At 38.1% G+C, this 15,962-nt stretch overlaps 1 protein-coding gene across 2 annotated transcripts; it reads left to right on the top strand.

The window, feature by feature from the left end:
- Positions 1-253: 253 nt before the first annotated feature.
- Positions 254-13,994, top strand: LOC142348836 (uncharacterized). Of its 2 annotated transcripts, none has more exons than XM_075400370.1 (2): positions 254-1,213; positions 10,682-13,994. In XM_075400370.1, exon 2 carries the CDS (start codon positions 11,101-11,103, stop codon positions 13,465-13,467), a length of 2,367 nt encoding a protein of 788 aa, XP_075256485.1. In that variant the 5' UTR covers positions 254-1,213; positions 10,682-11,100; the 3' UTR covers positions 13,468-13,994. The 2 variants fall into 2 exon arrangements, with proteins under 2 accessions (XP_075256485.1, XP_075256486.1); XM_075400371.1 differs by having other exon boundaries at positions 255-1,213; positions 11,101-13,994.
- The last annotated feature ends 1,968 nt before the right edge of the window (positions 13,995-15,962 follow it).

The raw sequence follows: 15,962 nt of genomic DNA, 5'->3' as shown, positions 1-15,962 counted from the left end.
CAGCAATTTTCAATTTTTTGTAAACAAGATATCGAACCGCTCCTGGACAGATTGACGCCTTGAATCGAAAAGCAGGTCATCCAATGCCAAGCCTTCCTCCCGTCCTGGCGCAAAATCCCGAGCAGTTGTTTTTAGACGGCTGATGTCGTGGGATAATAACAAGCCCGCTAGTGTGCTGGACTTTTCTGAACGTTTTCGTTTTGCCTTTGTATCTTCCTTACACACCGACAGGCCTTGCCCTTTAAGTAAATTAGACTCCAGTTAGGTTATTCCGGCGCTCTGGACTCGATAAGAGGTTGCTGTTGGATGATTGACCTTTTAAAATTGAGGCGATATTTTCTATCCGTTTGACCTTGTAGTTTTATAGTTTCCAGAGATGGGAATGGTACCACTTCGTGGCTGCGCTGTCTCAAATAATGTTCAAGGGATTTCAGCTTAGTCGCTGCAAAATTCGAGAGTGAATTGCTGAATAAACTGATATTGAAAAATTGGATTTCTAATTAGGAGTTCGAGCAGTTCTGGTTTACCTCCTCGAGTGTTTTTTGTACGGTTTTTAATATACAATAGCTCATTTATTGGGACTCAAATGCTGAAAACAAATTCATTACTCATAGACACCCGAGTTACCTTTGGCTACTCCTTGTTTGGTGAATAGTATTGTGACGGTCCTTAAAATTTCGAATCAATTAAACTGATTTAAACATGTACACATTATCAGATAGAATATTCTAGATTGATGCAAGCTGTAACTAATATTTGCTTAGTAAATAGAGAGAGCTAATTTGGTAGTAGCAGAAAGTTAACTATTTTGAAACCTCAAATTTTGCTAATTTTGAGAGAATATACTTACTCAATAAGAATATATAGAAGTTGTCGATCCACAGCATCAGAAGACAAACCGCTCAGCTGAAAACCTAAATAATCAAAACCCATTTTGGAAATTGTGCATGCACACACGCAAACAACTTGATTAGTACATTCATGCAGTAAATCTAACTACCTCGTGCAACAAGAAGATAAGAATTCAGCACACCACATGGTGACAGGAAGGAAGACAACTCCAACAGCAGACGATTGGCTAAAAAACAGATCACGGCAGTATCTGGTCAACAAGTCAGCACCTAGAGCAACTTAACCTACTACACCACCCGTGCTAGAGAAAGACGAAAAGGCCGAAATTTCACAGGTGCCATCAAGAAGCAGCTCTCCAAGGGTTCGTTACAAAATTCAGATTTTGCAGTGAATTTTAAAATGCTCTAAACTTGATGAACGCTCAATCACTTTCAATTGTTTGAAATCATCAGTCTGATACCAAACAGTATGATAACAATCACAAATTGGAGCGTGATAACTGATAACTTATAATGATGTTTTTCATATTTCTCCAAAAATATCAAGCTTTTGATTGACCACATTAACCTTAAGTCGGAATCAGAGGCATAAAACATAGTTCTAAGTCAACAACGAACTTGAGTCTGAGATAAGATGTAACTAAGTGCAAGATAGTATAGAAGGCTATGAGTTTGAGAACCTAAGGTACGCAAAAATCTACTAACACAAAAATCAGGTTGATCAAAATTGACATAAAAATCTTAGGAAATTATTCCACTATTTGCCTAAAGTTATGGCAGCTAACCCAAACATTACGTTGAAAGCCTATGGAGGGAAAGAAAACGAAAGTTTTAATGAGTTTGAAAGACTTCTACGGAGCATAATAGGTGTAGCAGCAATTCCAGGTGCACAACAGGCAAACTTTCTCTCTATACACTTGAAAGACGACGCTTTGCGTTACTTTAACAATTCACTAGACGACGCTACAAGAGCTAACTTAGATCTGAGTTTAGCAGCACTTAGAAATAATTTCTGCAACCCTCAACTACAGGAGCTTCATAAAATAAAGTTAGAAGGAATTAGGTTTGACCCGAAGAAAGACACACCAGAAAATTTCTTAGTAACACTGAGAGACATGGCGCTCAGAGCATACCCAGATCCAGAGCCAACGCCAGTGCCACCAGCAAACCCAGCATTAGACGCAGGTGCAGAAGCCGCGCGCATCGCGGCCGCTGACGCACAAAACGCTCAGAATTTGCTTTTTACTCAAACTGAACGGGCAAATCAAATTAAAAGATATTTTAAAAAATGCATGCCAAGTTGGTTAAGAGCAAAATTTTTAGAGCAGCCTGATAATAACACAGTTGACGACTTATGTTTGTTAGCGAGACGACAGCTGACAATTCATAATCTATGCCGAATGGACGACTATACTGAAGGTGCGTTCAATGAGATGAGTAGCACAATCTCAGAAAATTTAGTCAATGCACTCTCCAAACTGACACAATCACAGGAAGCAATGGACAATAAGGTCAGTGAACTGTCCAAACAGTTTGAGGAGCAATCGCAAATAAATCAGCAGAATTTCCGAAGTTCAAACCAAAACTCCGGTAATAGTTATCGTGGTTTTTCAAGGGGGAGAGGACGAGTCAGAGGTAGCGAACGCGGCTATCGTGGCAGAAATAACTACAGAGGAAACAATTACCGAGGCCGTGGTTATTATAGAAATAACTACAGTCTGCCGGTTCATCAACAACACTTTCCAGTACAAGTGAATCAACAACCCTTGCAAGAACAGGCAGTAGACCAGACAGTAGTTCAAGTTACTCAACCTGACCCACAGAACCATATAGAGACTACGCAATACGCTAGTGTTTTCTGCTATAAATGCGGATATCCGAATCACTTAGCTAATCAGTGTTCACTCAATAGTCGTGGAAAGCGTAGAGGTGCCGGAAATTTCCCATTTCAACGATCAACAAAAAACTACTAAAGCCACAAGTTCCACTAGAGTCCAACAATAGTTTAGACAAAACTCACTAATGAATCATTAGTAAACTGTTTAGAAAGTGATGATAGCGTAAACTTAGAAAAAGAGCTTTGCGCAGTAATACCCCTAGAGGGTGAATTCTTATCGTACGTCCATTTGAATTTTGACAATAAACTTGAAAGAAAAGCACTGATAGACACGGGATCGTGTGCTAATGCGATTCCAGAAAAACTCTTAGGTGAGATGCAAATTAGAAAGGTCAAATTATCATTTGTAGAACCTCGTTATAAAAGTGTAAAAATGGCGTCCGGTTCACCAGTCGTAGTTGATAAAGCCTTGAGATTGACACTTTATATAGCAAATTACCAATTCACAGACGATTTCCTTGTATTGCCCACAATGAACCTTGTCATACTTGGCAACCCCTTTTTTAAGAAAAACTCAATTTGGATTTGCCCTTCGAACAATTTACTGAAACTACCAGATATGACAGTTCAGCTTAATGAAATTCGACCCAAAAACGAAAAACCCAAATTCCTAAAAAAGCTGAAGAAAATTCCAATTTTCCTTAACAAAAAACATGCCATACCACCTTATTCACACGCAGTTCTTGAATGCACACTGAAAGAAAATTCCGATAGTTTTTCAGGATGTAGTGGGGTAGTAATCCCTAATGACGAGTTTGAAAATTCTACTGAAATTGCACTGACATCCTCACTCAGCTCAATTGATGAGCACGGAAAAATAATGATTTCTGCTGTCAACATAACAGAACATTATGTTCACGTTAAGGCGAACACAATGGTCGCCTCCTTTGAGATTTTGAGCCAGTCCCAGGCAGACCAACTTATCCAAATTGATCCGCAATTGATAGCTTTGGCTAAAGTGCAAGACCCAAATAATCTCGAAAACGGAATTAACCAGTTAGTTCAAATGAATTGCTCCGAAAAAATGTCTTCCAGGCCTCCTCCTGAATATGGAAAATTGTGGTTTCCAACACCTGAAACATGCTTTAACCCTGAATCATTACCGCCACTACAGCGTGAGATTTTTGATCAAATAAAACATTTTCAGACACTTGAAAGCATAAACCCTAAATCGAGTCACGATGATCGTGAAAAATTTCTCGAAAATTTTAAGTGGGAACAGTCAATTTTAACACGTGAACAGAAGTCCGAAGTTGAAAACCTCTTGGTGGAATTTTCTGATATATTTGCTAAACACCGTTTTGACGTTGGTTACAATACCGAGCTTAAGATAAAGTTGACTCCGGAACATAATTTACCAGTTTACGTACAAAGTCCACTCACGCCCATACATTTGCGAGATGAACTAGTAGTTGAACTTGCTCTCATGCACTATTACAATCTGATAACAACCTTATCGCATTCTAAATATAGCAGCCCTGTATTTGCACAACGAAAGTCATCCGGTCGCTTGAGAATCTTAATTGACTTGAGGCGTATCAATCACCTGCCAAGGAATGACTATATAAACAGCAATTTCCCGATATCAAATATGAGTGATGCAACAAACCATTTTGCAGGAAAGAAATTTCTGAACAAACTCGATTGCTCACAAGCCTATCATTGTGTGCAAATGGCTGATGACCTTTCAGTCCAACTGCTTTCATTCAACTTTGCATCCAGAACGTACGCCTACAAGTGCTTGGCCCAAGGTCTTAGCAAGTCAGTCACAGGGTTTAGTTCCTTTGTTAGACACTATCTTGATCAGTGTCTAGCCGCAAACATTTGCACACAATACATGGACGATATCGGAAGTGGAGTAGAAAAATTTGAGGAGCTGGTGCCAAACCTCAGGAAAATATTTGAATGTATTAGAAAATCAGGACTTAAGCTATCACCAAATAAATGCCAATTTGGAGTTCAACAAATTACGTTTTTAGGAAAAGTAATTACACCAGCAGGTATCCAACCAGAGCGGGAAAGAATTAAAAAATTTTTGAGTAAACTAACAATGCCAAAAACTGTTAAGCAAGTGAAAAGATTAGTTGGTTTCCTACAGTTTTGGAGAGACTTCATACCTAACCTAGGCGAAAAGCTTCTACCCTTCTATAAACTTTTGAGAAAAAACGTAGAACATCAAATTACCGAGGAGCAGGAAAAAGCATTAGAAATTTTGAAACAAGATCTACAGAAGGCAACTGATTTAACGCTCAGACTAGCAAAACCAGGACTTCAATACGTTCTTTTATGCGACGCAAGTTACTACGGAGCAGGATTTGTTTTAATGATAGAGGATTATATCAAAGATCAGAAAAACAGGCAGAAGAAAACATATGCTCCAGTTGCTTTCGGAACAAAATTGTTTAACGAAGCACAGTTGAAATTTATTATAAAGAGTTTCTTGGACTATACTTTGCCTTAGAGCACTTTTCTCATTTCATCTGGGGTACAGAAAAACCCGTTATTGTGTTAACCGACAACAAAAGTTTAACATCGTTTTTCCAATCAAAGTCAATACCGCCATCTTTATGGAACTTTCTTGATCGACTTTTATCATACAATCTTGTCATAGCACATATACCCGGAAGAGCAAACTATGCAGCTGACTTCTTATCACGTGTTCAAACAGACCCTGATCAAACAATACAATTGAAACTATCAGATCGTATTCCAGTTCAAGAAATTGAGGTCGAAACAATCGCAAAATCACCTGATGTGATGCTTTGCTCAATGGCTAATTTTAGCAACCTATTCGATAATAATCGTGAACAAACAGACCAGAATATCATATCCTGTTTAAAGCAAACTGGATTAGATGATGGATTGCTGTCCCAAGTTGAAAGTCACGTTAACAAGATAAACGATCAGGCGGAAATACCAACAACAGTTCGCATCATTAGTAAACCAACTCAAGTTAATGCAGTTTTGATGAATGACCCCAAGGACAGTTTAAAAAACATATCAGATAAATTAGAGCCGCTAAATTTAGAAGCCGAGCAACAAAAGGATCAAGTCATTAAAAAAGTTATTGAATGGATAAAGAAAAATAAAGTTGACGATTTGAAATATGCCTCCTTTGAACTAAAGAAGTACGGAAAGCAATTCAATCGGCTAAAAATTCAGAGTAACATCCTATACAGAGAATTCTATGATCATTCAGGAAAAGTAGCCTGCTTACAATATTGCCTACCAAAACAGCTGTGGAAAGAAGTGCTTTACCGCCTTCATAATTCAAGGACAGCGGGTCACATAGGCATCTTGCGAACAATCAGAGAATTTAGGGAGAGATTCTATTTCCCAGGTTTTACTGAGTACTTTATTCAAATGATCAAAAATTGCCTCACGTGCATTCAACAAAAAGCAATATCAAACAAATCGCTAAGAACATTTTTGCAGCCAGTCTCTTCTTTACAGTCGTTCCCAGGGGACATGATGCAAATAGATATTGCAGGCCCGTTTAGAGGATCATCACCCTACAAATTTGTCCTAACAGGAATTGACGTTTTTTCAAAGTACCTGTTTGCTACACCCTTAATTTCGGCTAACGCTCAGAAAATAGCACAGGAACTAACCTCAATCTTTTTCAAGCATAGCTACATTCCAAAAACAATAGTATCTGACCTTGGAACTAATTTAGTTGCAGAGTTGATGCATGAGCTCTCCAAACTCTTGGAGGTCAGAATCCGGCATGCCACACTGAAGCATGCGCAAAGTGTAGGCGTTGTTGAAAGATCACACGGAGCATTGAAGAGAATTCTGAAGCTAAACACAAATGAACAATGGTCAAATTGGCAGCTGTACGTACCGCTTGCAACGTATATCCACAACACTTCATATTATTCATCAATAGGGTGCTCACCGACATCAATTTTTCACGGCAGAGAACCAATTAAACCACTTGACGTACGATTCAATAAATCTATCAAAACTTTAGATCTGAAATCAGATTTTGTCACTGAGATACAGGACGCAATGCAAAAATTATTTTCTGAAACGAAAATCAACCTAATTCACAGGTATCATCAATATCGCAGATACTTTGATGAGAAAGCAGCAGCGCAACCGCTAAAATTATTTTCATTTTGCCTAATTCTAAACCCAAAACTTATGAACCAAAATGATTTTGGAAACAAATCAATGAATGTTTGGATACCCCTTTATAGAGTTGAAAAAGTTTTAACACATTCCAATTATCTAATTCGGAAAGTTGGAACGAATTACACGCAATGTTTACACAGAATTCGACTAAGACCATATGAGCCTCTTGAATCTCCTGTTGATTTACAACAAATTGACCCAAAGCTGTTTGTGCCAGAGCCAGCGTTAGGAAAATATAGACAGGAACCAGAGTTATTTGATGAACAAATACCAAACCTCTTAGATCAAACGTTTGCAGTGGATGCACCAGAACAGGAAGAGCAGGAGGATGATCAACCAGTTTCAACTACACTTAGCTACGAGATAGCAAGACCACCAGGACCACCTGATCAAGCACCAGGAGCAATAGCAATACCGCTTCCTGTACACCCACTTCCACCGCATTTAATTGAACCAGAAAATCGTGAAATCCTTGTTGAACGTCAGGTTGCTCCACAGGATGAAAACATAGAACCTCAGGAACAAGTGAATGTAGAAGGTGCACAAGGAAATGACGAAAGGGAAGCGCAAAATATAAACCTCGATCAGGAAAACGACCATTTAAGACTTCTACATGAGGAGGATTTTCCTTTCGCTAATTTCCCAGAACCATTTGAGATGGATGCAAACACAACAGCGCAATCGAACCAGAGGATTTCACCGAGAGTTAATTTACCAGTAACAACCAGAACTCAGGAAAAACAAAACAAAGGTCAAGTTACACCACTTGAGACACCGATATTAGCCAGAAACACAAAGAAGCGAGTTCAGTTTCTCCGAGATGTTGACAATCATGAAAAATCAGTGAAACCAAAAAACAGAAGTTTCAGAACGGTTGAAGTCCCTATGCTCGAAGAAAACTTCACAATACCAGGAGCCAGATTAACAAACACTGAAAAACGTAAAAACATCATAAAATCTTGTCGAGAAAGCACAGAGAGGTTAGCATATAATAGGGGCCCATCTCGAGCAACAAAACTGGATCTGAAAAGAAGTCAAACAGAATTTGACAGAAATCAAGAACAAGATCTGACGTCTTTGCCAAGTTCAAGCCAAATGTCTCCGAAACAGCCTTCTCCATTGCTAGATTTGGTAGTAGGCGCAACAAGGCGAACACGAGTGCAGAAAGAAAGGCAGAATACAGCTGGTCAAATGAAAGCAATCTTTGGACCCGATTTCAAACTCTTCTATAGTACAGACGATATTCAAAACACAAAACATTCTATCGTTCAATCAGTGTCGCGTGAATCACCACTGGAAGGCCTGGCGAACTTCAGTTGCAACCTATCTAGAAACTCAAAAAGTGAAGAAATTGGAGAAGGCTCTGTCGTTTCGATATTTGACAAAAACAACCAACGCTTTGTTTATAACCTAGTCACAAAATTAACAAAAACTGATAAAGCCTCGTATTCAACCCTGAAAACTTGCTTAGTAGGCCTTAGAAAGCATGTTCAGAACCATAACGTTCAACGAGTGTCAATTCCACAGCTTGAATGTGACAAAAACGGCCTAGATTGGCCAATGGTTTGCAAAATGATCATTGATGTTTTCAAAAATGACAAAATAGAAATCTATCTGCATGTAGGAAAAAGGTTATCTTACCAGAGAAACGTCCATGTAGATGCCGAATGCTCTCACAATTGAATTCTCCACAGAACGCAAGGGAGCAAAGTGAAATCAACAAAAAAGGAAGAAAAAACCGTATTGTGGTCAAAAATGGCACAAAAATTTTTGAGTATTTGTTGACATAACTTTAAAAATAAATGAAACAATCTAAAGGACATACTGTCTAAGAAGCCATTAAAGCAAACTAAAGTCAAGCCGTTTTAATCAGGTATCGTGTTGAGTACTAAACAACTGAATAAGTAAAAATTGGGAAAAATGCCAAAAAACAAGTCAAATTCCTGTCGGAAAAACCCAAATAACATGTAAAATATTGATTTCCGACCCCTAAAAGGGGGGGTTGGGAATCATTACTCACCAAACGGGATCAAATGGTACCACTCTCTATACCCAGTTTTTTCATTCATTTTGCGACTTGACCCTCCCCCTAGGGAGTAGCTAGTGTCAAGAAAAAATATCGAAAATCAAATTTTTGTTTGAGTAGATTGGTCACCAGAGACTTTAAAAGTACAGAAGCAAAAGTATAATGTCCTCAGTTACAGCTACTGTCTATCAAAAGACAATGACTCGATAGGAAAGTTCAACAATTAGCACAAATTTAGAACAACCTGCAAATGAAAGCAAAGTTTTAGTACGCAATTCTGAGTTTATTTCAATACCAGAAGTTTCAATCGCCTCGCAAAACTTTTGCAGCACGCGGGCAGATCTCACCATTAACTCCGAAAGAGTCAAATTCATTCTGTGAGCTAAACATTTCAAAAATTCAAACCATAAGAAAATGTTACGCGTAAAAGAGACAGAATTTCTCGTTAAGCTGCAAAAATAACAAAATGGAACACTCAAAACAGAACATTAGACTTACTGTTCGATAGGGATTTCAGTTATGGGCTCGCAGTGGTAGCCAATTCTATTGCCATTTCTCTTTATTTCGTTGTAAAGAAGCAATGCTCCACCACGATTTTGAGATGTAGCAGAATGATAATATCTCACCCAAACAGAATTCTCATTATGATACTCATAGTATACACACAAGTCCACACCAAGCAGATAAGCAAGGCCAAGACACTAGAACACGTTAACAATGAAAAGTTATTATATTGCAAAAAATTATAGTAAAAAAAACAGAAAATAACCCACCCAGTGGTCACCAACGGAGTTGGCACTGTCCCTCGATTTACATATTTCAAAAGGAGAACACAGATATTTCAGTTGCTTCAAGCATAGTTTTATGAACTCAGGTTCAAGCATCTTTTCACCACACCTTCTGCGAATAACCTGACAAGGTGATTTTGTCAATTTTCCACCTTAAAACAAGAGTAATGAAACTCATTGTACAAGTTGTTAACCAGAAAGTCACCAAAAACTACCTGATTTTTTTCCAGTAAGAAGGTAGTAAATGCTTGAAAACAAGCATTGCCCAAAATCCTCAGACCTTGGCAAAGGTTTTTCAGGTTTCCCGAGCTCAGTAGATCCCAATACAAAATCTACGGGATCCCTTTCGAAATCAATCCCAAGCTCAGAACATAATTTCCTTTTCACTCCTTCTCTTATTCCATCGATAAAAAAGCGATCATTTTTATGATCTTGCTTATAACAGTAGGGACAGGAGCGACAAAACCTAAACACACAAACCACAATCAGTTTTGATGAAAACAGTTAAAGCACAAACACAAAAAACTTACTCGTCAACTACACGTGTGAGACCTCCTAAGTAACTTGGCATCCGAAAGCCAGCATTCATCAAGGCTTTTCTCAAATAACGTTTTCCCCGTCTATGACGATCAAATTTATAGTGGACTTTGTCAAGTTCACGCTGCACCTGCTCCATCGTAGGCACAACTCCACCAGAAAATAACAAGTCCTTTCCATCAAATTTGAATTCGGAAAACCGTTTAATAAATAACTCTCGTTCATCGTCGAGAAAGTCAATGTTTTTGTCCCAATCATGATGATTATTGAAGGCAATTATTGCCGCCATCAACTTAGGCTCCATTGTATCTTAAAAAAAATTCTTACTTAATATGAGCGTTCACCAAGATTCTTAGAAAAACAAAACGCAGAAAGTAAAGAAGTCAAATTAAGTAGTTGTCAAAGGTAGTTGAGTCTAAGTAGAGTCTTGAGTTTATTCTTCAAGCAATGAGTTTGTAAACTCCATAACAGAAGGAGAAGAGAGAGCACTTGCAACAGCAAAGAAAGGAAATGACAGCCAGCGCTATCATTAGCCAATCAACCTCTGATCCCTCTGAGGAAGCACAGGAGAAGGGAGACGACTCACTCCACACTTTGTTGCCTCCAACGACAACAAAACTGCCATTTTGGCAACAGTTCACGATGTGGCCACGCCACTCAATTTGCTGACAGCCGAAGCTGACAGCGAACAAAAGAAAGCAAAGTACAACTTTCAACATTTCAACTGAAAACAGCCTTCAGCTAACTTACCTGCAAAACAGACTTAGTTTACCTGAACCTTTCTCAGCAAAAGAGAAAAGTGATGAAAATTAAATCTAAAACAAATCAGAAGGTTAAATAGTTCAAAAATCCATTAATGTTTAGATGAGGCTTGCATCAACCTTGAATATCCTACTAACGAGTATTTTATCAATCAAAGCAGACGACCCGAAGAAAACTTACGACGACGTATTACAAAAAGGAATCTTATTTAATGAAGAATCAAAAATATTATTGGCAGAAAAATTTGTCCCAGTCCAGTTTTTGGTTCCTTTCCCAAAGTACAACTTCAGCGTGAAGCCAGAACTGAAAGCACTTTTACGAAACTTGAATGAGAAATGGAATCTACCATCAGCATCTTGCCCACTGGATTTTTCAACAAACTTTCAGGCCAATACCTCGTCTTTTAATGTAGATTGGCTACTAAGAAAAGTCGAAAATGAAGTAAAAAAATCACAAACAGACGTTGATCTTATTAGAAATGAAACAGCTACATTCCTTAAAAATGAAGACAAACGACCATCAAGAAAAAGAAGGGGAGCCCACGTAGGAGCCCTTGCAATGGCTGGAATTGGGCTCTTTGGATCAGGGATGATGGTCGGAGGATCAGCCAATTGTGGACTGACAGGTATCTTTGGTTCATGCCAAGATCAGGCAAAAGAAAATGCAGCAAACATTGAACATTTGGGCACAGTTACTACAATTCTAGTCGACCACGTATCGAAAATGAAAACAGACAACGACGCAAAATTCTTCATTGTAAGCAATAAATTAGCGGAAATAGAGGAAGCACGAAAACAGATGACAGAAACTTTAAATAAGAACTGGCAAGTTGTACAAGAACAATTGAAGGCCATTGAAAATAATTTTCATATATTGAGAGATTGCACCCAATTGTTGTTTTCAAATCAACAACTGAATTTCAATTTTGACACCACAGCATCACTTCTGTCACTGTTGTACGCTGATGTTAAAAGCTATAGAGCCGCGGTGTACACTTATCGAACAAACATCCTAAATTCGATCTCGACTTTACTTGAACAGCATCTTCCAATGTCGATCGTACCAAAAGCTTCTTTAATGGCTATTTTACAGTCTGTCGCCGACGAGTTAATTCTTTCTGGAAGCAGACTATCTTTAGCCATACCTCCAAATTCCGACATACTCTCCTATTATGACTCCAAACTTCTGCGTGATGTTATTACAGTCAAAGAAGGGTTGCTGTTAACCCTTGCGATTCCGTTAGCTTCACGACAGACAGTTTTTACTACTTATAGCGCAAAAGTTATTCCAATGCCTCAGGACGAACCGAGAATGTCAATTAAATGGGTTATTGAGGACCCATATCTTGCTATCTCGGAGGATCAAATGGAGTCAATGACACTGTCGCAAGTCCAATTTGATAGTTGCTTAGGCTCATCGCGGTATCGCATTTGCCAGGAGCCTTTGGCATCTCAAGCAAATCATCCCTCATGCCTAGCAACGCTATTTTTGAGCTCACCACTGAAAGCTGCCGAAACATGTGACACGGAAGTTCATTACCTACCGACTCAAGTACAGGCAGACAATCTTGGATACGGCATATGGCTCATTACCTCAGCGACAGATGCGTACGAAATGAGAGAATACAGTCTCGCCTCGAAGCACAAGTCATGGAATCGTCTAATTCCAGGTTGTAAGATCTGTATTATGACAGTGGATTGTGACTTTCAAGTAATAATAGGCGACAATATAAAAATTCGATCAGACTTGGAATGCTGTGACAAGATTACAGCTAAGTTTATAGATGTTCAACTACCAGACCCGCTTGCACATCTGATGGCATCCATTCCAGACGTTGAACAGCTACCATATTTCGAGTCACGCACCGTAGCAGGCGTAGACTTACTCAGAAAAGTTAGAGCAGAATTATTGTTCAGCCCAAAAGTAAAAAATAGTGAAGACCTAGTCACCGTTGCAAAACCTTTCACTTCTGATATGCTTATGTTAAAGCCCACATTAAAATCTCACTTGAGCGAATATGTTCCCATAAAGATATCCTTGTCCTTGACTGTCATTGTGTTCATTCTCAACCTGGCCTTACATGTGCTGTTCATCTGGTTCTATCATAAATTTAAATTTGTTCGTAAATACTTGCCTAAGTTCTTGACTGCTGATCAACAAATTGAAGTGGTTCATAAACCTATCGCCATCATACACAGTAATGACCCAAATGAGATAGAAGCAGTACATAATATACTGAAAGAGAACAATCATGTTTTTTCATGCGCTTTTAACCGATTAAAAGAGTTGAAAAGTCTTGACGAGGACGAACTAGGACCAAGCTCAAATAAGTCTATGACCAGATCCCAAAAAAGTCTATACCCCAGTGCACCAAATGTCACTGCAGAGTCTATTAACAATCTTGATCGATCATATTCTGTTCAAACTGTTAATCATCCGATAAACCCCTATTCAACCGGTGCAGTTTAAAATTTGTAAAATACTCTTGCAGTACAATATACCGCAGAAACGATGGACTAACAATTGGCAATCAATTGACAAATCAGGTGGAACCAACTATGATACGATCAACTTTCTATGGCCGTAGGAACAGCATCATCAATAAATTCTCAATTATTTATTCTTGGACTTGAATATTCAAATTTGGATCTCGGATACAATATTTTTTACTCGGAATTCTATTGGCCCTTTTGGCTCTTCTTTTCTATTTCGACTGATAACAACTGGACTGGAACAAAGTGGCAAAACTCGTAAAGAAAACTCAATTTTGACCGTCAAAGAAAAATTGTAGTAAGAAAACTTTTGTGCCCGGAAGTTTCCTGAAGTGGGGGAGTGTGACGGTCCTTAAAATTTCGAATCAATTAAACTGATTTAAACATGTACACATTATCAGATAGAATATTCTAGATTGATGCAAGCTGTAACTAATATTTGCTTAGTAAATAGAGAGAGCTAATTTGGTAGTAGCAGAAAGTTAACTATTTTGAAACCTCAAATTTTGCTAATTTTGAGAGAATATACTTACTCAATAAGAATATATAGAAGTTGTCGATCCACAGCATCAGAAGACAAACCGCTCAGCTGAAAACCTAAATAATCAAAACCCATTTTGGAAATTGTGCATGCACACACGCAAACAACTTGATTAGTACATTCATGCAGTAAATCTAACTACCTCGTGCAACAAGAAGATAAGAATTCAGCACACCACAAGTATATAGTGGGCCCTCTGGTCAAGCGCAAATGTTGCTGACGTTGTTTCCGTTAGTGTCCTTATAACAAACGTTAGCAGTGTTTTTGGAGAATTGCGGTGTTGATTTTACAGGACCCTTTGATTATAATGGTTACACAAACGAGACAGTTGGTCTTAAAATTCTCCCAGTATGGCGGAATTTATTTTTGTTCGTGCTCATCTTTGAGTTTAAAAATGGATATATTTGCTATTTATTTGATCCATTAAGTTTTTTCTGCCGCCATCGGCTGTGATTCATTTGCATTGTAGACTAGTTTACAAATCTGTTGGAGAGCATCTCAAGCGTGAAAGTGTTTGTTCATCAACACAACTCCGATATTCCTGGATGCTGCAGATCTGATTGTATGCTCACTAATTCTTTCTAAGGAGTTGGAGTTCATAACCGCCTTAATAAGTCTTTAATAAGTATAGCTCTAATGTCGGGGAACGTGGCAGTGAGCTAAGAATTTGTGAATAACATAAAAGGACAAGTCAAAAGAGCAAAAAACGGTTGGTAAATGCAAATTGCTAAGTAAAACATAGAACCAAAGTTTTGATTGAAAATGCCTCAACAAACAAAGGCCGAAATAAGCAACGAGCTGTCAAAACTGACAAATACTATAGATAATTTGAAAAAAGAATTGAGGCAGAAGATCGAAACAGTGCAAGAACAAAAGCGAATTATCAAAAAGAAGGCGGAAACGATTAATGCAGAATCAGATTATTCAAACACAGAAGCAGGAAATTGAATTAAAAGACATTGCGAAAAATTATCAAAGTCGACTGATGGATCAATTTCCTGAAAATGGATACCTACGCTATCAGAACTTTTCTTATTGGTTAAAATTTTAATTGGGCAATTCTAAAAATATACGCTGTTTTTCGGAACCAAGAAGGTGTTCCGAAATTTGTTCACAGAAAAAGTAACCACCTTACTTCGGACAGCACAAACAAAAAAATACGGTTATCTGATGTTTCAGTTGATACTGGTATTCATTCATACCCCTCAGCAACAATTTCTAATTGAACAAACAATTGAACAATGTTCTTCCGGCAAAAAATGCAAATCTTCATTCATTCATGCAGGTTACAACATTGATATTGAAATATCAGGAATAGTTGCAGCAAGTTAGTTATGTGAAACTGTGGCAAAAGCAATAAATAACTTAAGCCTCACAGAGTGTTAGTTTCTGAAATATTACATGGTTATTATGGGCACCGGTCAAATGTTTTTGAGTTTGAACCGCTCGATAACTTACTAGGCAATATTGCAACAGAAGTTAAGGGGACATTCAAATGGCAGAAGTTCTGACATGCAACATTTCTGCATGAGATCTATCAAATGATAATGTTCGTTTAGATCTAAATAGAATACAAAGAGTTGTCAAAAAATTGAAGCATTTTTACAAACAACAGCAATTTCTCACAAAACAGTTATGAAATTACAGTCATAAAATTTTGCACACTAAAGACTTTAACTTTCTGCTATTGTCCAGAAAAGACATTATACTATAGTATTCTCAAACGCAAATTGATTTTAATTGTAACGAAATAAGGTTCCATTGTTCTCGAGCAAATCTCTCCGACGATCTATGCGTTTGAGAGATCCTGGCCCTCGTTTTGCATGCATACAAGAATCAGAGGTTGTGTAGACAATGGACAAAAAGATAGGAATTTTAAACATATATCTCTTGAATGGGAGATACTCCCGAAAATTGTTTGAGGTCCAGAG

This window comes from Convolutriloba macropyga, chromosome 10 (genome assembly GCF_964194025.1).
Source record: "Convolutriloba macropyga chromosome 10, txConMacr16.3, whole genome shotgun sequence".
NCBI lineage: Eukaryota > Metazoa > Xenacoelomorpha > Acoela > Convolutidae > Convolutriloba > Convolutriloba macropyga.
Note: the sequence above shows the minus strand (reverse complement) of the source record. Positions and strands in the feature narration are given on the sequence as shown.